The sequence below is a fragment of the Aphelocoma coerulescens genome, chromosome 1A (genome assembly GCF_041296385.1).
Source record: "Aphelocoma coerulescens isolate FSJ_1873_10779 chromosome 1A, UR_Acoe_1.0, whole genome shotgun sequence".
Taxonomy (NCBI): domain Eukaryota; kingdom Metazoa; phylum Chordata; class Aves; order Passeriformes; family Corvidae; genus Aphelocoma; species Aphelocoma coerulescens.
The window spans coordinates 67136871-67163393 of NC_091014.1; the positions used below are offsets into that span (position 1 = coordinate 67136871).

At 47.9% G+C, this 26523-nt stretch overlaps 1 protein-coding gene and 1 long non-coding RNA gene across 2 annotated transcripts; both read left to right on the top strand.

The window, feature by feature from the left end:
• The first annotated feature begins 1277 nt into the window (after positions 1 to 1277).
• LOC138104295 (potassium voltage-gated channel subfamily A member 6-like) lies at positions 1278 to 3397 on the top strand. The gene has a single exon (XM_069003396.1). The coding sequence runs from the start codon at positions 1278 to 1280 to the stop codon at positions 2832 to 2834; it is 1557 nt and encodes a 518-aa protein (XP_068859497.1). The 3' UTR covers positions 2835 to 3397.
• Positions 3398 to 3445: 48 nt separating this feature from the next.
• Positions 3446 to 26523, top strand: LOC138104296 (uncharacterized). Its single transcript, XR_011148005.1, has 3 exons — positions 3446 to 7445; positions 7747 to 7834; positions 24114 to 26523. It is a non-coding gene; the product is annotated as an uncharacterized lncRNA (long non-coding RNA).

A 26523-nucleotide genomic window follows, 5' to 3' on the forward strand; every position in this document is an offset into this window, starting at 1 on the left:
CTGGTTAATAACATTTAGCACCAACAAAGGGCTTTCAAGGGAAAGACAGACTTTTGTCCTGGGAAGGATGGAAGCGGAGTCACCTGTTAGCCCCATTTTTGGGTTGTTTCGGGAGTACAGTGTCGTGAGTGTCTGTGCGCTTTCAGATGCCGAGCGTGACAGGGACGGAGCAAGCCACAGGTTTCTAAAACTAAAAAGAGCTGGTAGTCAGATTGCTTGTGAAATGCAGATTCTGATTCTGGGGAGACTTAGTGCTGACTGTGTGGTGGTGGGCAAAAAAAAAAATAAGCAAGCTCACGTGTTTGGTATGTGGGAAAAGAGGCAAACTCGATCCACCCCAAATGAGGAGAGAAACCGCATTTACCTGTGTCTTTCCCTGGCTGCCCTGTTTACCGTGACAGGTTGTCCCTATCTGTGGATGGTCCGATGCCACCGTCGTGCTCGCATCACGGCGATGACATTTATAAATGGAGGTCCGCGAGCCACAGGCATGGAGTGACTGGCTCAAGGTCAACTCCAGCCTGCGGCAGGGACGGGAACAGCACCGAGGTCAGCCCGGTCCCACGGCTGAGCTCTGAGCCCTGCCCGGAGCCGGAGGCGGTGGACAGCCCGGGCAGGGCTTTGGCTGAAGGGACGAGGGCAGGATTCCAGAGGGGAGAGGTGGGCGAAAGAAGGGCGGCGGCGGTGCCGCCCTGTGGACCAGCTGTTGCGAATCTCCTAGGCGGAGAGCTGATCCCGCAGCGGCTTCCCCTCGGGGGTCTCCCTCCAAAAGCCGGCATCCCTAGGCTGGGGCTGCCGCGTCCTCCGCGGCGGGGGGAGCGGTGGGGTGAGCATCCCCCGTCGGCGGGTGCGCGCATCCGTCTGTAGCTGAGCGTGTCGGCGCTGGCGCGGTGTGCGTGTCTCTGTGTCTCTGTGTCTCCGTGCGGATGCCTGCGTGTGTCTGCGTGTGCCCCTCTCCCCGTGTGTAACCCTGTGCGTGTGTACTCGCACACCTCCCTCTCCCTTCTCTCTCCCGCGTGTCTGTGTGTGTGTGTGTGTGTGTGTGTGAGCGCGGGGAGCGCAGCGCGGAGCCGGGCGCAGCAGCAGCAGCAGCAGCGCGGTGTCCCCAGCCCCGCGGCCGGAGGAGGAGCCGCGCCGGGAGCCCCGCGGAGCCGCCGGGCGAGCGCGGCCGCACCGAGGCGCAACAGGCGGATGGCGGCGGGCGGCGGGCGCTGAAGGCGAGCGGGGCGAGGCGGAGGGGCAGGGAAGGGCAGGCGAGGAAGGGCAGAGCGGGCGGGATGCGGGCGGAGGAGCCGCTGGCGCTGGCGGCCCCGCGGGCGGGCGGCGAGGCGGAGGTGGAGGCGCCGGGCGAGGAGCGGAGCGGCGGCAGCTGCTGCAGCAGCGAGCGCCTGGTGATCAACATCTCGGGGCTGCGCTTCGAGACGCAGCTGCGGACCCTCTCCATCTTCCCCGACACGCTGCTGGGAGACCCCAGCCGCAGGGTGCGCTACTTCGACCCGCTCCGCAACGAGTACTTCTTCGACCGCAACCGGCCCAGCTTCGACGCCATCCTCTACTACTACCAGTCCGGGGGGCGGCTGCGCCGGCCGGTCCATGTGCCCCTGGACATCTTCCTGGAAGAGATTCGCTTCTACCAGCTGGGCCAGGAGGCCATCGAGACCTTCCGGGAGGACGAGGGCTTCATCCCAGAGGAGGAGAAGCCTCTGCCCCAGCACCACTTCCAGCGCCAGGTCTGGCTGCTCTTTGAGTACCCCGAGAGCTCCGGGCCGGCCCGGGCCATCGCCATCGTCTCCGTGCTGGTCATCCTCATCTCCATCGTCATCTTCTGCCTGGAGACCCTGCCCGAGTTCCGCCAGGAGCCCAAGGGCCCCCAGCCTGGCTTCGGGGAGGCTGCGCCGCTCGGGGACGAGGCGCTGCTGCTGCCGCCGCTGCCACCGCCGAGCGGGACCCCCCCGCCCCTGCGTCCTGCCGCCGGCTCCGGCCCGTTCTTCACAGACCCCTTCTTCCTCATCGAGACCCTGTGCATCATCTGGTTCTCCTTCGAGCTCCTGGTGCGCTTCTTCGCCTGCCCCAGCAAGCCCGAGTTCTCCCGCAACATCATGAACATCATCGACATCGTGGCCATCATCCCCTACTTCATCACCCTGGGCACCGAGCTGGCTCAGCAGCAGCAGCAGAAGCAACAGCCCGGGAGCAGCAGCAACAACGGGGGCCAGCAGCAAGCCATGTCCCTGGCCATCCTCAGAGTCATCCGCCTAGTCAGAGTCTTCAGGATCTTCAAGCTCTCCAGACACTCCAAGGGGCTGCAGATCTTAGGGAAGACCCTCCAGGCCAGCATGAGGGAGCTGGGCCTCCTCATCTTCTTCCTCTTCATCGGGGTGATCCTCTTCTCCAGCGCTGTCTACTTTGCAGAGACTGATGACCCTGACTCGCTCTTCACCAGCATCCCTGATGCTTTCTGGTGGGCGGTGGTGTCCATGACCACCGTGGGCTATGGGGACATGTATCCCATGACCATTGGTGGCAAGATTGTGGGCTCCTTGTGTGCCATCGCTGGTGTGCTCACCATTGCCCTCCCTGTCCCTGTCATCGTGTCCAACTTCAATTACTTCTACCACCGAGAGACTGACCACGAAGAGCAGTGCCAGTACACCCACGTCACCTGCGGCCAACAACAATCACCCTTCTCTGAGCCCAAGAAGGGGGACAGTAATCAATCCCTCAGCAAATCTGAATTCCTGGAAGCAGAAGACCTGGAGTCCATGAAATATTCCAACTTCATTCCTCCCAATAACCAGGGATATAAAGAGAAGAAAATGCTGACAGAGGTGTGATGGGTTTTGTTGTCCTGGGTCCAGACACGGAGCTGCAAGCTGCTGTTACAGTTGTCTTCCTACAAGCAGCTGGATCTATTCAGCATTTACATGCCAGACTGTGAATTGTGATACCGTAAACAGAATGATTGTGATAATGGGCTCTTCTGTCCTGATTTGCTGTTTCTCATTACTGTGTGCAGGCAGAAATGTTCTTGCTTTATTCCGTGGAGTGCTAGCTGTCGTCCCCACTCCCTTGCGCATTTCTTTCTCTGCTTTTGATGACTGCTTTAATCCAACGTTAGCTCTGAAACCAAGCCTTGTTACTCCACTAGCAGAGAAGCCCTTGCCACTGCTTCAGCAGAAGGATTCAGCAGAGTAAACAGTTAAAGGGGCTACAAACATCTGGCTCGAGCAGTGCCCTCAGTCCCTGTGCCAGCGCAGTGCCCTTGGCTGTGGGATCAGTCACGCCTGCCATGCCATTGCCTTTGAATAATGGAAACGCTGCAGCCAGGATCACAGGGAGCTCTGCAGCTGTAGGGGAAAGCCAGCAAGCAGATGTCTGCCTTCTTTGCAACCTTTGCCATGCTAAAAGATCCTCCTAGTTTGTGTTTCAAAAAAAAAAAAAAAAAAAAGATGCATAAATCTAAAAGCTCTTTGCTACTTGCGACCATACATCATGTATCAAAAACAGGCTTAAAGCAATCAACAGGCTTGGTGAAGATTCTCTGTGTTTTGAGCTTATCTCAGCCTTATTTATGCCAGTGCCCTGATGTTAATTGGCTTTTATAGTACCAACTTAGTCTTCATAGTGGTAAGTGCCTTCTGGTGCAAGGCGCGTTGGAGTAAATTCGTTTGTTATCTGCAGAGTTCATCTTCACACAATAGCATTTAATGAGATGTGCTTTGTGCTCCAGATACCCAGCTCTGTATTCGGGCATGTGAGAGCAGTCGACTCCACTGCTGTTTTTAACTGAGCATTTGTGTAGCTGAGGGAAGTTTGCATGTTGGTGTTTTGTTGACGTGGCAGAAAAATCCTAACCACAGACAGCTCTGCACCTGTGCTGTGCCAGGATCGAGCTGGTTTAGCGAGTCCCAGGCGTAAAATGCCCCAGGGCGAGCGTGTCAACGTTTGAGACTGAGCCTGGCACGGATACAAACTTCCCTAAGCTATCTGCACAAAAGCAGCAGCATTCTCCAGACCCTTTGAATGAGGGGAGAAACAGCGAGCCCTGAAGAGACGCTATTGCTGTACTGCTGGCCTAGCCAGTTCCTGGTATTTCATGGATAGGAGGGACAGCAGTGTTTTTGCACTTGGTTTTATGAAAGCAATTTGTGCTGGCCATGCAAAATATGCATCACTTGGCCTGCAGTGCCGGGTTTGCCAACGGACCGGAGATTTCTATCTTCAAATGCACGTTTTGCTTCCCAGATCATTTCATTAGTTTCAGTCAGCTCTGCCTTACAAAAACGTTTCAGGCGCTGCCAGCAGGTGAGAAAGGGAAATGGATGCTTTTGTATTCTACTGGCAGGTTTTCCTGCAAGGAAAAGTCTTTCTTGTTGTAATTCTAAGTGTTTATTCTGCATTCACACGCCTGCATGTGTATGAAAGCAAAGGCAGCCATTAACGCCTTGCATCATACTGTATGAAATGCATATTGGAATGTGCTACATATTGCATGGGACACGTGTAATACATAAGCCAGACATAATGCTAAGGGGCAAAAATACAGAGAATAGATTTCATGTATATATTGTGCTTTTCAGCCATAAGACTAAGAATGCTAAAGGCACATCATAGAATCATAGAATGGCCTGGGTCAGAAGGGACCTTAAAGATCATCTCTTTCCAAAGAGGGACACCTTCCACTAGACCAGGTTGCTCAGAGCCCCATCCTTTAATATAGTCAGAACTGGCTATAGAACTGGTTGTGAGATGGGGTCTGTTTGCATCTTCATTACCCTGCCTGTTCTCAGCTGTCTTGAGATATGGCTCCATGCCTAGAGTGCTTTTATTGTGGCCTCTCTCCATCCTGGCCCTGCTCATATGGTAGAAGTTGTTTGTGCAAATCCTAGCTACTCCATTTCTCCAGAGTCCTGTTGCCTTCTCAGATGTTTTTAGTGTGCAGTGATCTCCCCTGGGGTCAGCACACAACCATTATATTAAAACCTCTGTGTTCTCTTCTCGCTGAAATCAGTAGGAAAATGCCACTTGTCTCAGTCTGGGAGACATGAGTTTGATGTGGTGAGGGCTCATAGCTCAGAAGGGTTTGCCTGAATAATGCCTAATTTCTCTTTGCTTAGTGGGACTGAGGCAAAGGTTTGTGAAGGTCTGAGCCTTGGGGACCATTCTGCATGCCCAGACGTGTAATCAGCTGGTGGGTAAATTGTCCTAGTGAATTAGTGGGACTGAGGGGCATGGTGGCATCTCTGTTGATTTTGCATGAAAGTTGTCCAGTTCTTAGTGTGTCTTAGTCTTGGTGATGTTCTTAGTTGTGTTTTGGGGTCACCTTAACGAAATCTTTACTGTGAGGCCAAGAGAGGGACTTTTCTTCAAATTCTGTGTTGCTAGAAGCTAGCAAAAGAAGCTGCTATTTAAGAGGGATGTTTCGAGGCTGCTGCCCTCTCCCAGCAGAATGCCCATGTTTGGGGATTTGTTATGCCTGAGTCTATCAGCTGATAAAAGTTCCCCCAAAGTAAGATATAAAAAACTCAGGTTGAACACAAGTTCAGGAGGAGTCATGAGACACGCTGAGCCTACGTCAGAAAGTTCCTGTGCTCATTTCTCCCCCTGGGCCTGCCCCTGTTGGTCCTGCCAGGCAGGAGCCCTCCCTGCCCAGAACAGGTTGTTCTCCTGACCAGCAGGACAGACAGCTGGGCACAGAGACTCCAGCAAGAAAAAAAGATGTGAGGCAGATCACTGGTAGCACAATCCCAGCGAATCTTACACACATCCTCTTGGAAAGAGGTGTCCTGCCCTTGGGTGAGATCCAGCAGTGAGTTTCCAGGTGCAATCCAGCAGTGAGTTTCTAGTGTGTTTTGGAATCTCCCACCCGCAGATCGTACCCAAGGTGTGAAGGAATTCTGTGGTGAACAAGGCAGCTCTGTGCAGTTTTTGTGAGCCACGTTTGTCAGTTCTGTAAAGAAAAGTGCACATGAAAATGTGTAAAGCAGGAGTGGTGGTTGCTCCCTGTGTTTTCTGTGTTGGCTCTCAGAGAAATACAGAATGCCAACAGAAGCGTGGAAACTGTAACCTTGGGACTCATTTGGGGCATGCAAATCCTTCTCTAAGCACCTCCTGAAAAGCAGTGAAGTCCCAGAGTTATCAGTAATGCTATGTGTTATACAACTTGTGGAATTTGACATTTTTTAAGGAGCCTTCAGATTTTTTTTCACATGACTGAAATGACACAGTGGCACCCGTGCCATTGACTTTACCAGAGGTCTCGCGCCACCGAATCACAGAGATGCTTTCAAAAACCTTACCTCAAGTTGTCAGCCCGTAGCACTCCCCCCTGGCTGCTCAAAATGCAAATCTGTTTCCTTCTGAAGGTAGAGCACATCCCTGTGAAGCCAAGTAGGCACCTCCAGGGACTTGTTTCCATAACAACCTCCCGGACTGTTTCTCTCTGCGCTGTGACTGTGGCTACAAGCGAAAGCACTCGTTGGGTATTTTGTGTTCAGATATCAGCACCTTATCTTTCCAGGTGTTTTCTTTGCTTACTGGAGCCGATCCCATCACCTTATATTGTGTACTGCTGCCCTGACCAACTTCAGGTGGGCAGTTTGCAGCCTTTGAAAGCAGGGAGTGCAAACCCGGAGATGAGAAGAGATTTTATTTGTCCATCCCTGCGGACAGAGAGCTGGAGAGTGTGTGAAGGACAATCTGAGCACTCAGCCAGGGAGCTGAGGGGCAACTGGCCTGTGAATGTAGAGTTATCTGGGTGCCTGCTGACAAGGAATACAAGCTCAAGCATCACATTAAAACCCCAGAAATTCCTCTTGCAGCAATCTCACTAGGAAATAGTTTTGCAGTGGAAGAGACTATTGCTCCTTCCTGATCCTCTGGCTGGTTTGTAACAGTTTGTTCCCCTGATAATTTTCCCACAGGATGTTTTGCACCAAAGCAGGACAGGGCAGAAATCATCTCCTTGGAGGTGGGGAAGGAAGGAAAGAAAGAAAGAATCTTACTGAGGACACAGGTGTTTTTTTTATCCACATCAAGGACTGCAGGCATGAAAGGTGTGAAGACCTGTTTTGTGGTGTTTTACTGGTGGATTCCTGCACTTACCTCCAAGATGAAATTCCTATTCTGCTCCTTCCTGGAAAATGTTGGAATTCGGGATTTCTGAGTAATTTTCTGTTTGGGCCTTTTGATCCAGCTTTCACAGATAAAAATTCACTGCTAGAGCAGTCATGGGGGTGAAGGTGACCGGACTTGGTGTTCTCTCCTGGGCCCTCTCATTCAGAGGTCCCTATGGAGATAAAGAAGAGTGAGTGTAAAGAAAATTCAGGGCAGCAAGAGACAGGGTAAGGACTGAAGTGTCTTCCATACGGTGATGGAAAGAACAGCATCAACCCTAAAAGCAAAGGAACAAACAGCTCCAGCATCTGCTGCTATAGCAGAAATAGGTAAGGTTTCTTTTTGTTCTGGGAAATTAACGACCAAGAGTTTCTTGAGATTAATGAGGAAGGATTTCCTAATTAAGATTTGCAGCCTAAAGGGAGAATCTGGTTCTAGGTGAAGAAAGAAAGATAATTATAAACTACAGAAATGTAGTATGAGCCAGATCTTCACCATCTGCTGATTCAAGCTGGCAAAACTCCTTTTAGTACAACTACCTTGCATTATATTGGGCTCCAACTTCTGCATCAAATCCTAGCATATGTACTATTTGTTAAACTGCTTCTTTTTGTTTGTTCTTTTCTTGAGGTCCTGTTTACATCAGGGAAAGATCTGCAGATTACAGCAGGAGTCAACCACAGCTTTCCCAAAAGTTCTCATCTGACTCAAGTTCCATGTAAGTCCTACTAAACTCAGCAGAGCTGAGCTTAACCTAAAGTTTATATATCGTAGAAGTTAAGAGCAGCAGCCTTTTATGCATTTATTTCTCAATGGTGGAAAGATGTGGACAGATTCATGGGGAATTTGAAGATACTGCCCTCCCTGGCAGCCCTGTGAGCACAAGATAGCTCTGTTTGTGCTGCTGTAACCAAAAGCACAGCCTTGAGCCCTTCATCGTTGCTCTTTGAAGTTTGCACTAGGGACAGATCCCCTTCTGAAGGCATTTGGAGCCGTGTTATCAGCAGGTTCACAGGAGAATGCCTGAATTGCAGGCACCTGCCTTAGGCATAAGGAGAGGAGCAGGTGTTGGCAAGATGAAAAGCCTTAATCCCCTGATGGAAGGAAGCAGGGGATGCTGTGTGTCCTTAGCTGCCACCAAAGACAGCGGTGCAGGAAACTGCCTGCCAGCTTCAAGGAGCTCTTCCTGTTCAGGGTGGGGTCCTACATAACACAAGACCCTACCCAGGAAGATAAATCCAGAAAAATGGTTTTGGGGAAAGCAGGCAGGGATGGTGCTAATTAGCAGTGCAGCATATGCTGTTAGTACATGTTAATTCCACGTGCTTTTCCCTCTTTGGGTGGGTTTTCCCTTGCTCCAGGGAAGTCTGTCTGAGGCTTCAAAGAACTTGAATATCAGAACATGGCTTTACACTTTGGGAAACTCATAGCTGAGACCAGTGTGGGTTTGACAGTCCTATAGCATTCCCTGATGAACCCTCACCACTGGAAGTATCCAGGTTGTCTGTAGTGCCAATTAATAAGAGGAGCCCAAACAATAATTGAGCTTTTCTGTGCACAACTTCTTTTCAGTGAAAGGAAAGAAAGGATTTGCAGGAGGGAAAGTGCTCATCAATTTCCATGGTCACCATAAATACTGAAGCTGTGTTGACTATTCATTGGAGATAAGAATTAGGGGAAACTTTCATCTTCACACAAAATATCATTGAAAATTCAGCAAGTCCTTCTTTGGCTTTCACTAAATTAATATAAAGATATTTATTCAGTGGTGTAAAACTTTGGAAGACCCATAGTCAAAAAGTGGTATAAATCACAAATGTATCCATTTAATTGCCAAATCTAGCCCTTGTGTGTTTAAAGAAATGAGGGGCCTTGATTCTGCTCTCTACCCAAGGTTAGATAAATGTTTCCTTAGGACTGTGGGTGGTATGACTCCTGATCTAAATGAGTGTGAGAGAAGGATCAGGCCCAAAGAAGAGGGCTGTAAGTGCACATGACTAGGCTGGATCTCTTTAGGTGTTGTAGGTACACATTGGTCCATTCACCTAAAAGGTTGTATAGAATTTTACACCAACAAAAGGTTTAGCTTTTAGAGTACATATCGGTTTATCCTCTTACATTCTCTGGAGGGAAATCAAATGGTATTTTACAAGAAAACTGGAACATTACCGTCCCTTCTTGCTGCTCCTTGATGCATCTGTTGTTTTCAATTAGCTTGATGGCATCCATTTTCAGAAAGCAGATGCTGCCCTCTTTTACACTGGTGCAATTCTGGAATAACTCCGCTGACGTCAGTGAAGTGACTCCAAATTTATCCCCGGTGAAAGCAGAATTGGACCACAGTCTCTTTGTTTTCCTCTCTGCTCTGGAGCTCTGGGGAAGGTGTGCCACTGCCACACCATAAGGTGAGGGCGAGTGCCTGTCTGCTGTGCTGTGCTCGGCACTTTTGTGTCCTTGACACCCCCCCTCACGTGCCTGGCTGGAGCAGGAGCCAGGCTGGCCTGGGGCATGCATGGCCACCAAATTCCTCCTGCTGAATGGAGCACTTGCTAGCTCTGGATTCCTGACCACTCTTCCTCTTGCCTGGATATTTTCCTAAGGAGACAGAGTTGTTTAAGCTGAAGAAATGTAGTTGCAATTCTTAAGTAATAGAACAACAGAAGGGTGGCAGAGGTAGATGTGGAGACAGGCTCTGCGCCTCCTACATTTTTCTGCTGTCAGGGCTACGTGAAAATCATTGCAGTCCTGGCAGGTTGGTTCTGCATCTGCTGGTTTCAGAGTCTCCATTTACAGGGGGTACTAGGTTTGTAAAAATGGGGCTTTCCTGCTCTAACTCTTCTGATCTCAGAAATGCCTTCCCTGAAGCTGGAAAGAAATCTTTGTGTAAAATCATTAGTTTGCTGTAAGGGAAAATACCACTGGAGATGGGACAGATGAGGGTGAATAGAAGGAATATTTGTGGAATCACAGAAAGACCAGGCTTGGAAGGGATCTTAAAGACCATCTTGTTCCAACCCCCAGCCATGGGCAGGGACATCTTGATTGCTCAGAGCCCCATTCAGTCTGGTCTTGAACACTTCAGGGATGGGGCAGCCACAGCTTCTCTGGACAACCTGTGCCAGGGCCTCACCACCCTCACAGGGAACAATTCCTTCCCAATATCACACCTAAACCTGCTCTCTGTCAGTGTGAAGCCATTCCCCCTTGCCCTGTCACTCCAGGCCCTTGTCAAGAGTCTCTCTCCATCTTTCCTGTGGGCTCCCTTCAGGCACTGCAAGGCCACACTGAGGTCACCCCAAAACCTTCCCTTCTCAGGCTGAACAATCCCAGTTCCCTCAGCCTTTCCTCCCAGCAGAGCTGCTCCATCCCTCTGCTCCCCTTGGTGTCCCTGCCCTGGACTGGCTCCAGCAGCTCCCTGTCCTTCACTCAGTCAAAGTGCCAGTGTCACTAACTGAGCCACCAGAGTACTGCAGCCATAAAAATCAAGGAACAGGTCTTGGAAAATCTCGGGACAAGCACGTTCAGTACCACCTGGGAAATTTGAATTCTGCAGGGCCTCATCTGGAATGCTGTGTGCATTGTTGGTGACCTAAATTTGGTCAGGCAGGATGCAGAGAAGAACAGCAAGAATGATCAGGTGGATGGAAACTGCTTTGCAAATGGAAGCTGGAAGAGCCTGACTTTTTAGGCCAGCAAAAAACTGACAAGACCTGTATTTAGGAAAATATTGGGGGTAGAGTAACTAAAGGAGAAGAAAAATATGAGAAACTGTGAGATCTTCCTACATTTCTTGTGTCTCCAGATCATTTCCCATACTGCACATGTTTACCTACAAAACACCAAATCCTGGTGATTTTACTATTAAATACTTGGGGTTTGTGAGTAGGAGGGAGAGCTAGGGGAGGAGCTGTGAGTTTTGGGAGGTATTTTTCCTCTGTGAGACTGAGGGGAGAGAAAGAAGTCCTAGGAGTGGGGTAGAATGGTGCAGGGGATACCACATCCCTCCAGGAGCTGGTCTGGAGGCAGAGAGCAAATTCACACCCTCCAAAAAACCCACCAAACTCTGTTCACTGCTCTTCCCCTCAGCCTGGAATGGCTGCTCACATGGTCCAGTCTTTTCTCCCTATCCAGAGCTCTCCGGCTCTTTGCTGACCTTCCTCCTTCCTGGAGTCTGTGGTCACTCCTCACTACCACGAGCTCCCTGGAATCACTGGAACTATGCATTGTGTCTAGTGCTGGGGAAAGCCTTGAACCAGCTCTGCTGCAGCTCAGCTAGATTATCTCATTGGAGCAACCTGCCCTGGTGGAAGGTGTTCCTGCCCCTCTGGCAGGAGCGTTAGAATGAGGTGATCTTTAAGGTCCTTTCCAATGCAAACCAGTCTGTGATTCCTTGATTTGTTGCAAAAATAAGCAGTGATGTAGGGTCTTCAACAACTGCTGCTCACAGAATCATTAAGGTTGGAAAATACCTCCAAGATCATCAAGTCCAACCTTCAGTGGAATAGCACAATGCCCAGCAAACCATATTATGAAGTGCTGTGTCCACTCATTCTTTGAACACTTCCAGGGCTGGTGACTCCAGCACTTCCCTGGGCAGTCTGTTCTAATGCTTAACCGCCCTTTCAGTAAAGAAATTTTCCCTGATATCCAACCTGAACCTTCCCTGATGCAACTTGAGGCCCTTTCCTGTTGTCCTGTCACTTGTTCCCTTGGAGAAGAGGCTGACCCCACCTGGCCACCCCCTCCTGTCAGGGAGTTGTGAGGAGCAGCACTGTTGTGTGGAAGGTCAGAGCAAGTGATTCTGTTGGCCACCCTGGCCGGAGGAGATGAGCAGAATAATTTCCTATTGCAGGCACTGGTCTGACATAGACAGAACAAAGCTTCACATTTGCTCTCTTCTCTCTCAAATCATTTCCCCTTGTGGAGATGAATCCCCTTAAGCTCAGGAGGCGGAAAAATATTGACCGAGGTGGGAGCTTCATCTGTCCATCCAGCTCTGTGTCACAGAAATGCCAGGAAGGAGCTGTCCTTGACTTTGTCCTTGAGCCTTCCTGCTTGTTGATGCTCTTTGTTCACTTCAGTGAGGAAACCATTGTCTTTGCTATCTCCAGTTTGGCCAGCCAGTTCTGCTCTTTAGCTTTTCTCCTGTGAGAAGAAAGATGATGAAGGGCTTGGAGGGGAAGCCACACAAGGAGCAGCTGAGGGCACTTGGTCTGTTCAGCTGGAGGAGACTGAGGCCAGAGCTCACAGCAGTTCTGCAGCTTCCTCACCTGGGGAAGAGGAGGGGCAGGCCCTGATCTCTGCTCTGTGTGACCAGGGACAGGACCCAGGGAACAGCTGGAGCTGTGTCAGGAAGGGTGAGGCTGGGTATCAGGAAAAGGTTCTTCCCCCAGAGGGTGCTGGGGACTGAACAGGCTCCCCAGGGAATGGGCATGGCCCCAAGGCTGCCAGAGCTCCAGGAGTGTTTGGACAACGCTCTCAGGGATGCACAGGGTGGGATTGCTGGGGTGTCTGTGCAGGGCCAGGAGTTGGGCTGGATGGTCCTTGTGGGTCCCTTCCAGCTCAGGCTGGTCTGTGATTCTGTGATTCAATGAGGGGAAAAAAAGAAAAGCCAGGCAAAGGAAATATTATGAATATCCATGCATATCATGAAAGCCTGTGAATGTGGATGCCACTTGTGCTCTATCAGTGACATTGGCAGGGTGGTGCACACAAATCTGGTGGCCCTTACGATGTCTTAAGAGCCTGTCCCGAGCACTTGGCATCATTTGAGTTATGGCAGCAAGCCACATTAGAAAGGAGTTATAAGAAATACACAGAAAGCCAAGGAGTTTGATTTGAACCATGAACACAGAGTTGCATTTATTTCTGATCTCAGTTCACTCACAGAATTATGGAATAGCCCAAGCTGGAAGGGACCCTTAGCAGTGTGTAGTTCTCAGGCTCTGAATTACTCTCATATTTTAGCATGTCAGAAATAGCACTGTCTGGCACATTCCTTTTAGAACTGTAGACTATGGCCTTTCATGCTTATGACAAAGCAATTGATCTTTGTAGTCTGTCCTTGGAATTGACTTTCAGAAACGTTTTGTAGAGTATTCACTCTCGCATTAGTCTGGTATTTGATGTTCTGCTACAATTTTCAGCAGTGGACTGCAAACATTTCTCTAGGACATCTTTCCATCAAAAGGTGCCCCTTCCTCAAAATCAGCAACATTTGTGAGAGAAGTTTCATTTCACTTCACTTTCATTTCTTTACAAAAGGCATGTTTGGAAAATTTTGTAATGTGCGTGATCCCTTTCTTTATATTCTGAACATTTTTTGACTTTTTTTTTTTAAAGAAAACGTATGTAAACAAGGAAAAATACAAAATTTTGCCCTGCTTTTTTTGCTGTTGGGGTTTTGATTTTTTTTGGGTTTTTTTTTTCTGTTTTGTTTTGTTTGGGGTTTTTTAGTTGTTTTGTTTATTTTTGGTTTTTTGTTTTTTTTTTTTGTTTTGGTTTTTTTTAACTTTGATCTGGAATGAAAGATATAACATGGATTTGGGGTTTGTGTTCTTTTTTTTTCTTTTGGAAGGGAGGGGATTATCCTTGGTTTAGGGGAGTTTACTTTTAATAAACTTTCTTTTTTAAGCAGTGTAGTGGTAGGCATTGGTTGTTCCTGTTCATTATCAGTGTGGCTCCACTGTCAGCTCCAACACTTCCTTGAATTCAGTTAGGTGATACTCAAATGCTCTAGAAGAGATGGAATGCCAGGCCAAACCTCTTGGATACTACTGCACGTATTCCCCGTGACAGAAGGGATGTTCCAGTGCTTTGGCTATGGCTGGGCCAAGCCAGTTGTTCTTTTCTGCAGCTGCAACACCTGCTCAGGTGAGAAGGTTTTTTTTTACAGTTGGACTTGTTAGAACATGTCATTCTGAGTTCTGAGCTCCTCCTGTTCCCACTCAGCTGGTCAGCTTTTAGGATCTTTTTATTCCGAGATTATGTAATAAGAAAAAAATTTAAAAACTGCAAAAAACTTGTTACTAAAATTTTCTGGGTGAATTGAGAATGGAAGGAAAAGGTGCTGTCTGCAGAGGGCTGTAGCTCCCCCCTTACTTACTTTTGTCTTGGCTCTTTAAAAACCAAACCCATGCAGATCTATGAGCCTACACTAGCACTTAGCTAAGGGGATTTCAGAGGAGATGAGTTGGGAGTTCTTTGCACAGTAACACTAATCAGCATCCCCATAGAAGATGTCTGAATACATATTGATCAAGCCAGCTGCAGCTGGGAGGGGTTCTGGAGGCTGATGCAGCTTTCCTCTCCAGCCTCCGTCCCCAGTCATGGGAACTGTGTAGAAAAACCACCCACTGGTACTTCTGGCCTTGGCATTTCTGCTTGTTAGTAATTGCATCAAAACGTTGTGTGGGGTTTTTTGATAGTTAAGAGACTACTTAGGAAGGAAGGTAATTAAATACTGGGCTTGGGGTCAAGGGGACAGTCCCCAGTACTGTCACGTGGCCTTTGGATGTCCCTCATATCTCAGGGCCTCAGCAATAAGGTGGGACAGTATAAAGCCATTCAGTTCCTTGTTTTCCCTAAACCTTTTAGACAGGGAGATCTTTCTGAGTGCTCCTCATCTCTTCCCTGACACCTGGATAATGTCAGACACGGCTGGGGACCTCTCCTCCCTCAGGACAGGGTGTTGTGTCACTGTCACAACAGCAGTAGCAGACAGATGGGGCAGTGAGGATGAAAAAAAACCACAGGAAAATGTTTGTCCTTGTGCATGGAACTCATGGAACACCCAAATGCTGACAAGTCCTGCCGTTACCTGGCTCTGTGCTGGGCTTGGGCCATGCTCATCTGATCCCTGTTTTCCAGGCTCAGGCACAAAACACTCGGAGCAGGCCCCTCGTTTGTGACTCTCCCTTCCCTTGCAGGCTGCCTTATAATTAAAAGTATGCAAAAATGTTTTTGTCTGACAAAGCCCCGAGCTCACTTAACTGCAAGGTAAATTGAAGGCTCCTGGAATGCTCCATGGAGATAAGAGGCTGACATCACTTTTCCCAGCTGGTCCAGAGGAAGGGAATTGAAGCAAGTTCTTCTCTTCTACCCCCTGAGTTTCCCTCAGGGACCAAGGTGTTAAAACAGCAGAAGAAAATATGCTGCAGGTGGGAGGAGTTCACTGTCTCTTTCAGAGATTTGTGTCAACTCTCCAAGCATGAAGGACTGGTACTGAGCAGTCAAATCTGCACTTTGAATCTGGCAAGATTGGGGGTTTTTTTGTAGATTTTCACTGGCATTGTTAGGAAGTAATCCTCCTAAATGCTTTGGTAGTTTTTCTTCCTTTATGGTATTTCAGAGGGATATGAGGATACATAGAACAGCAATTACAGCTCTTCATGGTTTATATTTAGTCATATATTGGTGATTCAGAAGCAAGCATATGTAAAAAGGGCCAGATGAATCCTCTTGCAAATTCCTTCCTGTCCTATAGAACATTTAGGTGCTGGAATCTTACAAGCAATGCATGAGTCTTACAAAAACCTTATGTTTTTGGAGAGGGACTCTTGTCACGTCTTTGTGTCCATGATTGCATGAAGAGGTGTTTTTGATGGCTGAAATATCTTAACAGCCCTGCTGATGCAGAAACTTGGTTTCAGGCAAGTGGAGCCAAATTCTCAGCTGGTGTTCATACATCAGCACATTTTTCTTCTGATGCCAACTAGGCGGTGTGGAACAGGGTGGAAGCCTTTTTGTTACAATTTAAGGGGTTTTTTGGTCTATTTACCATATTGTTGGGAAGCAAGACCTGTTTATCTTGGAAATTCAGTGTTTTGAAGTGTAACTAAAATTCCTATTTGAATGTTTTTTGAGTTCTGGCTGTCAGGTATGCCACAGCACCATGCCAGTCTGTGGACAGACTGATGCTCACAGGCACATTCTGGGTTGGGATCTGGGATGGATCTAACATTTCATGGTTCCTGTACTTCAATTCCTCTGGCTCTGGAAGAGAAATAACATTTTTCTCTCCTCAGCGTGCAGTTGGGTGTTTATAGGTGGTAAAGTTCTAGATACACTAATTTGTCTTCAGATAAAGCAAATGGCCATTTTTTTTTTCCTGCAGGGAATCACAAGCAGATGGTGTGAGGCAGGCACGGGAAGTTAGAACCATAGAATCACAGAATGGCTTGGGTTGGAAGGGACCTTAAAGATGATCTCATTCCAATGCCCCTGCCACAAGCAGCGATATCTTCCACTAGCCCAGGGTGCTCAGAGCCCCATCCCGGCTGGCTTTGGATACTGCCAGGGATGGGGATAGGACCTAGATGTGCAGCTGGGGCAGCAGGTTACTCTGAGACCTTCAAGGAGCTTCTCTGATCTGTTTCTGATTTCACATGGTTGCAACTTCTGTGAAGGCTATCATTATTTTCACAGCTGGAAACAGGATAAATGGGATGTTGACCCTCTTTACTTGCTTTGGTAATGTTGCTTCTGTTAATGTTATTTTTTTTTTTAGGAAGAAGTTGTTCCCTGTGAGGGTGCTGAGGCCCTGGCACAGGTTGCCCAGAGAAGCTGTGGCTTCCCCATCCCTGGAAGTGTTCAAGGACAGGTTGGATGGGGCTCTGAGCAACCTGGGATAGTGGGAGGTGTCCCTGCCCATGGCAGGGGCACTGGAATGAAATGATCTTTAAGGTCCCTTCCAACCCATTCTGTGATTCTCTGAATATTTCCCTGTGCCTCTACACATCTTTCCCTGTATTCTGTCAATAATTGGAAACTTCACTACTGGGTCTTCAGGTGACTACAGTGGCAGCATAAATAGTTAACTGAACAGCCAGGCGCTCAGAAGATACCATAAATTCACACTTCCAGAACTTTGATAGAAGCTGGCATTTAAAAAAATGCCAAAACACACCATGGCCTTTGGGAATTTTTTCTAGTGACTTTAGTGAAACAGAGTTGGAGCAATAGCAAGTGCATTTCAAAATCCTGCCTCTTGTTCCAAGCAGCAGGTCAGGGAGTGATTCTGCCCCTCTGCTCAGCTCATCTGGAGTGCTGTGACCAGTCCTGGGCTCCTCAGGACAGGAGGGTCAGGGAGCTCCTGGAGCAGGGCCAGCAGAGGCTGAGGAGATGATTTAGGGCCTGGAGCATCCCTGACAGGGAAAGGCTGAGGGAGCTGGGGCTGTTCAGCCTGGAGAGGAGCCCCAGCTGAGAGGGGCCCTCAGCCCTGTGTGTCCCTGTGTGCAGGGAGGGCTCCGAGCAGGGATCAGGCTCTGCTCCGGGGGGCCCAGCCATGGCACCAGAGGAACGGGCAGGGACTGATGCCCAGGAAATTCCACCTGGACATGAGGCAGAACTTCTTCCCTGGCCAGTGCCTGAGCCTCCCTCACAGGAGACATGAACTTGCTGCTTGTATTGCCATTGCTGGGTTTGATCATAGAGGAACCCTAGAGACCCTTGGGACGAGGGGAGAGGTAAGGAGTGGAGACGACTATGGCCTCCACTGCCACGGTCACGGCAGGAATTTCCTTGTCCCTAAGCCCCTTTCCCACATTTCTCATCAGCAGCTGCCATCCTGGCTTCCCAGGGCTGGGGTGGAAGCAGAGCAGGCAGCAGGACCGTGGCTGTTTTGCTGTCCCCAGCAGGCTGTTGTCCTTAGCAACTGCTGTCTTTGCCTCTGCTGCAGAGGGATATTCCAGACCTTGTGGCATCATGCTCAGTGTATGAAGTGGGGGAAGAAGAAGGAAGGGGAAGGTATGCTCAGGGTTTGTTTTGGTGCGATTTTGTCTGCTGGTTCCCCTGGGATGCTTCAAAAAGGCATTTAGGACAGCAGTGAGGAGAAGAGAGATGAGGATTTCATGGGGGCTAGCAACTGAGTTAAAGCTGATAAGGAAGGTTGGATTTGAGTTTAGTAAAACTGTGCTTGCTTCAGCTTCTCAGCTACTTTAAGCTGAAAACACTGACCTTTGTGGTCCTTTCCAAAAAATTTAATAAGGACAAGCGTAGCTTGTTGAATTTTAATTTAAAGTCTTTGACTCTGCAGTTCTCCCAAAATATTACTCTTGAAGGGCTCCTTTCTAAACCAAGGGAAGAATCTAAGCCCTGTGTCATAGGCTTCTCCAGCACTGATGAGAAGGCTTTGAAACCTGATGCACAGACCAAATTTTAGCATCCATGGTTTGGCTGCATCTTTGACCCAGAAATGGGAAAGGATTGGGAAACTGAGTGGGTTCTGTGTCAGCTGAGCCAGAGATTATGTGCCAGGTGTGTCTGTGCATGTGAAGGCTGGGTGGACATCAGTGCTGGAAAGCTGTAGGCTCCCAAACTGCGAGGTTTTTCGGTGATCTGAAGTAAAATGCAAATAGTGGTGTGGTAAATAGCAAGACTGTGAAGTAGATTTGGGTTTGTACAGGACTTTGAGGTGTGATGTAAGCAATAGCTGGTCACAGAACCACAGAGTAGTTAAGGCTGGGAAAGACCCCCAAGATCATCAAGTCCAGCTGTCTGATGCCCACCTTGTCACCCAGCCCAGAGCACTGGGTGCCACATCCAGTCATTCCTTGGACACCTCAGGGGTGGCAACTCCACCACCTTCCTGGGCAGTCCCTTCCAATGCCTGACAGTCGTTTCAGTGAAGAAATTCTTCCTGATGTCCAACCTGACCCTCCCCTGGCAGAGCTTGAGGCCGTTTCCTCTTGTCCTGTCCCTGTTCCCTGGGAGCAGAGCCCGACCCCCCCTGGCTGCCCCCTCCTGTCAGGGAGCTGTGCAGAGCCAGAAGGTGCCCCCTGAGCCTCCTTTGCTCCAGGCTGAGCCCCTTTCCCAGCTCCCTCAGCTGCTCCTCACAGGACTGGCTCTCCAGGCCGTTCCCCAGCTCCGTTCCCTGTTATTAATTAACCTCAGGGTTTCCTGAATACAATTGCTCAGCAGCAAAAGCAGGAGTTTTTCTGGAGGCTTGGTGTGTAACTTCCAATAAACCCTTTTCTGGGGGGAAGGTCACTGATGTTTATTCCAGCAAAATGCCCACAGAGAGAGAGGTGATCTTGCTGGGCAAAGACATGCACCGGCATGGGAGAATCCGTAGAATTCTGCTGAGTGCTGAAAAGCCTGAAAATGCACAGGAAATTTGAAGAGCAGTGGGAAAAAGTCTGAGTTTGGGAAAAATACTGACTGTTGCTGTCAGGGAGCAGCCCCAGGAGCCCGGGAGGAGTTTGTGGGGTGTCACAGTGCCATCCTGTGGGCCACGGAGGTATGAGACAAGGAACACCTGCACGGGTGACCTGCAGTGCCAGAGGCTGTTGGCAGCTCCGGTGGGTGCTCGCTCACTCCCCACCAGCAGGATATGGGAGAAAATGGGAAGGGTAAAAGCTGAAAGACCCCTGGGTTGGGATAAAGGCAGTTTTATGGGGAAAAGTCTGCCTCAGCATTTATTGATCCATTTCCTTTGCTGCTGCAGTTCTACCTAAATAGCCAGGGCCTGGGGTTTTTTTAAGCTGAGCATGGAGTGAGCCCCAGAGACAGCAGCAGTGGTCATCATGCCCAGGGCTGGGCCTCTTGCTTAAGGCTTTAAGCAATGTATGTAGTGAGGCATGGGCTGCTGGCATGTGTTGGACGGGCCTGAAGCTTGAGACAGCCTGAGTGGCACTGTAGTTTGCCATAGATATGTAGAGAAATGCAAGATTTTCTGTGGTTTTTTGTCTCCAGAGGTAGCTCTGAGGGAGCTGCTTTGGTGGCAGCTGAGGACAAGCACTTAGCCTTGGGTTGGATTTAGGGAATGGATGTGGGACTTGGCCACATGGTACATTTTCTGGGGCAAGTCAGTGTAGTCTTTGCACAATGTCATTAAACCCAACAATGTCCTTTTCATGTCAGAATTAAACACAACATGTGCTGGAAAGTCAGGATTCCTCGAGGGAGTTCCAGATGGCTCCCAGGGAGAGAAGTGTGAGCTGCATATGGCCAGCGCTGTGTGGGGTTAAACTGGGGGTTTTATTTGAGGAAGAATGGTGGAATGTTGGGAATTCCCTTGAATATTTGGATTCATTTGGTCAAGCTAAAACAACCAATCTCACATGAGGCAGTGCTGGATCTTTGCACTTAGTTACACCAGCTGATTTGATGTGTCCATTGCATCTGTGTCCTTTGTTACAGCGGGACACTGGAAGGAGTTCACCCTCTCATTAGGAACAGAGCTGCTCACTTCACAATCCTGCTGCTCTTTTCTGCTTCTCTGCTTTCAGATGGGCACTATAAATACATTGGATCTGGTCTGTTTAATCACCTCTCCCTTATCTCTGCCCAGTGTGATAGCCTGGCTGCCACTGGGGTCTGTCCTAATGAAAGCGAGTAAAATTTGCTTCAGTGGAGTTACATCCACTTGAAGTACCTTTCCCTACATTTTTGCCACCCCCAGGGACACTCAAAGCCTGAAATTATTCTCAGTTAACTTGCTAGAAGTTATTTCTGCCTGTATATCTTCTTACTTGCACGTATAGTCTGAATAGGATTGCGTTTCTCACCACTGAGGGGGATTCCAGGACCTTGCAGGGTAGCAGGAGGCAGCAGTTTGGCTTTAAATATGACTTTTATTTCATCTTTTCAATTCATAAATGTAGAAGGTGTCTGAAATGAAGTTGAAAAGTTGCCCAGTTGAGTTTAGATGCCATTTCAGAGCATAGTCCAATTTTTCATGTCTCTGGTCTCAGAAAACCTCGCTGGGGAGTATTGAGCTATTTATTTTGAATTTAGGCAGCTCTCAAAATTAAGGATGGAGAAATGGATGCCCAAAATTAATCCCCTGCCACCCTCTACACATACACAAGGTCCACCTTGTGAAAAACAACAGCAGTGTAGTAGGTTTTGTTTCTGACCAACATCTGCCTTCTGCTTTCTGTAATTCAGTCCCTTTAGAGCTCAAGCTGAGCATCCAATGTCATTCAGCATGTGGGAAGTTCTTGGTTTAGTTTTGTACTTTAGATAGTATTTAAAAGTAACTAAGCAATAACTGAGTAATGAGGAAGTCATAGGCAAGGAGTACTTCAGTACTTTGTTTATCTTTTGCTTCACATTTGCCTTCATGCCCATTCCTTTTAGGTGCTTTATCACTTTTGCATTTGTAGAGTTATAGAGATAGAAAAACATTCTTTGGTCCACCTGCCACTCTTCTGGCCCAGTCCAAACCTTTCCTATTAATTTCTCTGTGTGAGTGACAGTAATCATTATTTTAATGGTGCCTTCCAGCACTGTCATAAACTTGGATATAAGATGGTTTCATGCCAGTCCCTCTCTGCTGGGCTGTGCTGGCTAAACCCAGGCTTAATGGGCAGATTTAACATGTGAGGTTTGCTGTCCTGTGGCCACACTGGTTGGGTTTTTCCCAATATTTGCAGTGTTGAATGATTGTTTGTTCTGCTGTAGCTGAATAAAACAGCTCAGTTATACTTTCTAAGCTGTTTGCAGAGATCTGCTTAAGGCTGTGGTGTTTGATCCCTGAAGATGCTTTGTTTATACAACACCTGATGAAAGGTTGTCCAGAAAAACTTAGACTTGGGCTTTTCAATTTACAGGTAATGCTAAATTTGAAAACCTGTTTATGTAATTAGTTACCTTTTTATTTAGTGGGACCACTTCTTTTGCACAACCCTTGCTTTGGACAGGGAGGTAACGTTACACACCTTAAACCTGCTGCACTCCCAGCTCAAGAGGAGTCACGTTTGCTGCCCAAGAGTTTTCCTAAACAAATTTACAAACCATAAAGGAGCAGGCATCTTCTCCCTGCAGGTCAGAAACAATCTGTAAGAGAGTGTATTTTACAATTTCTAAGCATTTTTTATTATTAATATACACAATGGATAAAAGGAGGTCCTAGATAGCAAATATTGAATATCTAGACTCTCATCCTCTCCTCTTTCCCAGTGGAACATCTCTACTAACTTTGGGGAAGACCCATGTCAGATACATCAGTGTAAAACTAAAGCTGTGATCAGACTGAACCACCACTGTGATTGTTCACTCTGCTGGGAAGTCCATGGATTTGTCATAGGTTCAATTAATGCAGCTGCTGCACACATGATCTTTCTGCCTCTGAATTGTCTGATGGGGTCTCTGCCTTACCAAACTCCAAACAATCACTGGGATTCAATTATTGCTGCTCTGACTCTCCTGAAAACTGTGAGCTGGCCTCAGCATCTTGATTTGTTCATCCTCTGTAATCCCTGGAGTGAAAACTCTCCTCTCTGACATATAAATCCACAGGAAAAACCTTGACATGAAAGAAAACTCGCTGAGGGAATTTTGCTTTGAAGATCAGCACATATTTAGCCTGGAAAGCAGAGATTGCTCACAACTGTGGTGAACTCAAAGCCAGCAAGTTGTGCCTTTTGTTGGTAGACCTGGCTTTTCTTTGTCTTAGAAAACTTTTTGAAGAGCAGATGCAAATGTGTTGATGTATATTTGTATTTATGTAAGGATGCATATTTATATATTTTTTGTGCTGCTGACATTTTCTCCTTTCTGAACCTAGGCAGAGCTCTTGACAAATCTTGTTCACTTTGTGGGTTTCTCCTACCTCTGATATTCCTCCCACTTTTTTCTCCTCCTTTGGGCTTTGGCAGTGTGACAAACAACCTTCTGGCCTAGGGCTTTCTCACTGCCACACTTTTTACAGCCTGTTCTTGTTCTTTTTCTGGCTACTTGAGTCATTGCCAAGCAGTAGCAGGAGCTGTGGGAGCTCAGGGACTAGAAAGTGTATGGTTTTCATAGTGGAATAAGCTGCTTTCGAACTCCTGCACTGAGTGGGAAAGGGAATTGTGGTAGAAAATGCCGTGTGAAAGCATAAATGGTGCCAACTCCTTGCAGTGCAAGGCTTGAGCTGCTCAGCATTTCAGCAGGCACAAGCTGGATTTTTTTAAGCTCATTCCTAGTCCTGCTCACACAATTAAGTCTGGACCTCAGAGTGTTTTTTAGCACTCAGGAGCCCTGAAATGATGAATTTACTATCGCATCCTATCCATGTACCTGTGGTGGGTCAACCCTGGCTGGATGCCGGGTGTCCCCCAAAGCCACTCTGTCACTCTCCATCCTCAGCTCCACAGGGAAGAGAAAATATCGCTAAAGACTCCTCACACTCCTCCTGTGGGCCAGTGTGGGATCCCTCCCATGGGAGTCAGTCCTCCAGGAACTTCTCCATCGTCAGCCTTTCCCATGGGCTGCAGTTCTCCATTATCTGCTCCAGTGGGGATCCCTTCCACAGGGTGCAGTCCCTCATTTATTCCAGTCATTTTTTCTTTCTCTTTCTTTTGTCGTGGAAGACTGCTGATACTTTTAACAACTTATTAATAGCCCTTTAGGTTTCATGAGTCACCAGCACAGATGCAGCTGGAATGGACTGCACGAAAGTGTGACAATGGAGAAGTCCCTAAAGGAAGAAAAGTTCTGGCAGACATTGTTTCGTTCTGTTGTCTAATAAATTGTTTCAGATCTGATTTAATAAAATAAAAATTTTCAATTCCCTTACTTGTTTTGATAGACTTTCATGCCCCTGGCATGGAGGGAGGGGCCTATAAGCAAAGTTGTCATTACAGATCTGTCTTAGAGCGACCTAAAATTAGATTCCAAGAAAATGGCTCTGGGAATTCCCAAAGTCCCAGTTACAGTAACAGTCAGACTGTGTCTCTGTCCTTGAAGAGCACAGCACTGCAAGGCATCCTAACAAATTTTGCAACCCTCTAATAAACTTATTTCATCTCATGCAAGAAGACAGATGTGTAATTCCCAGGAGCTGTAAGGAAAAATCGCCCCCAACACCAATCCCAGTAGGTATCAAGGTAAGCAAAGAAATGTAGCACTTTCCAGCTGCAGCTGACAAGAGAATTTCAAGTTCAGCCCCTTCAAACATTCTCATGAAGCAATGAACCCTTAGGTTGGTGTGGCTTTACTGTGACCCATGTAAAATAACACCTTTTTCTTGTGCACTTTTTTTTTAACACTTCTTTTGTTTTCCTTGCTAGGCTGGATTCTGGATGCTGGAAGGCTGTCGTGTCAGGATGCTGCAAAAGAGGTTGTTGCATCTTCTTCCTGTAGAGTTGGTGGAGTTTCCCTGTGTGCAGCCTTTATGGTCAGGAAACTGTTTTCCTTGCTTTGTGGTTTTCTTGTTGCTGTTGCTTTTAAAGGGGTCAGCAGTCCAGGAGAATGAAACTAAATGTGAACAGGGACTGCAGGACGGAAGCAGGGAGAATGCCCTACAAGATTCAAATGTGTCTCATTTCTGGGAAAACTAAATAAAGCAGGATACAACTGCCAGTGGCTAAATAGCAGCAATTTATGAGCTGTTCCTCAAAAGCCCCAGACAAGCACCAAGTCCTGTGGGAAGCTGGAGATTGACACAGGACACCTCCAGAAGAGTCAGCTGTTGAAACTTCCTTTAAGCCTTTTTTTTTCAAGTGGAACATCCAGACCTGACAAAATGCATAAGGTTAGCCCTTAGAAGAGCAAACAGCTCTCCCTAGAAAATCAAACAAGTGGCCGAAGTCTGTCCATTTGTCTGCCTGTCTTTTTGGCCTTGGATTACTGTGCTTTTCAAAGCTGTGCTTTCGTAACTTGGATAAAAAGGTAGATGTTTCACATAGCTCTACAAGTAGTAATCGTCCTGTTCATGAAAAATATCTGCTGTCTAAAGGATGGGCCCAAACTAGAGGTGTTTCTCATTTACCTACAAAGTGTCTGGCTTCAGCATCTGTACAGTCAACTCTTGTGAACACGTGAGTCCATTGCCTGCTCTAACAGAGTTAGTGACTTACTTTCAGTGGTCGTAGCGAGTTTCACTGAAATAGCCCTGTTTGTAGTCTTTTGTGTGATTTTAGGGGACACAATAGTCAGACAATTCTAGAACTGTAATATAATTGTACGTGGCGTTCCCAGAAAATGCTCTGAAGTCTTCTCCAGTTGCACCATTGTGATAAAAAGCTCTGCTGCTTTTCAAGCTCCACAAGTCCACACTGTACTGTGCTGAAAGTGATAGAAAACCCAATTAGCTCTGAAGAGTGAAGGGCAGAGAGTGGTGCTCTGGCCTGGAATTCCCTTCCTTTGGCAGCAGCAAAGGTCAGCCGTGCAGCCAAGTTTCCATGACCACATGTGGATCTAGCCTGTGTGTATCGCCAGCTCTCTGCATAGGAGAGTGGGAGGGGGGGTATGAAGAATCGATTCTGGAAGGGGAGAGCCTGAGAGGAAGAGTGGAGTTAAATGTGACAGCTGGGATTTTCAGAAGGTGGTTTGATGGATGCTGGGCATCCAGCTTCCCTCGAACTCTTTATCAATAACACCCTCTATATATTCCTGAGTGACTTTTAGCCTGTCTGGCAGTTTTCAGCATCAGTGCGTGAGAGAAAAGAGGTAGAAGGCTCAAATCAATCAAATAAAATCTCTTTGATTTGGCAGCTCTGGGACTGCAATACCTCCTTATAGCTGCTGGCTGAGGGTCTGGATCTCTGAGGAGCTTCCTGACTCCCTGTGGCTCCCACAGGCTTGTAGGACTGGGCTTAGAGAAATCCTGAACTGCCAGACTGGAGGCTGCTTCTGGTGCAGCTCTTCTGATTAGTGCTGGGTGTGGATGTGAGCCTGCAGTCCTGGGGAGGCAATATGCACTCCACAATCCCAAAGTCTCTTAGTGGAGGCCAGCTGTGGGAATTCTCTGAGTCCCTGTATCCTGATCTGTGTTTCAAGACCACGTGGCTGACCATGAGTGACCAGAGCTGCCGTCGACCCTTCTTGCAAGGAGAGTTGTCTTCAGAGTCAGCATAGGTGCAGGCTGCCTTTGGAAAAGTGTGAATATCCTGGGGAAATCCATGGGGCAGACACCTTGGGCCATACTCTGTGCCCACACCGTCAGCAGGAATGATATTGACTGGGTTGCTTTGCTTTTGGTGTGAAACCTTGCTGTGATGTATTATTCCAAGGAAAACAGCTGGAATTTGCAGGCCAGATCGTGTGTGATAAGTAATTCCAGCTCCCTTACTGGAGCTGATTTATACAGGTCAGGTCCAACATTTCTGAGAAATTGTTGATGGTGAAGGGGTTTTTTTTGTTTGTTTCACTGAAAACTTGAAGCCTCTCAAATAAAGAACATGAGGTATAGGGGATTTTTAGCTGGGTGTGCTTCAGGATGTTTGCTGCATTTGGGCTTTGAGAACACAAATTCTCTGCAGACAATCCCACACACAGTGGGAGACGAAGTTATTGGGCTTGGAAGTGGACCAGGGAGATGGGACTCGAGTGAGCTTTGAACAGCAATCATTGTCATTAGTGGTGGTGCCATAATAAGTGCTTGACTCAAATCCAGCGTTGCACAGGCAAGAACCTGATGAAATCTTGTAACTCAATATTTGTGGTTGTTCCTACCAGTGTGATCCACTGTTGAATAGG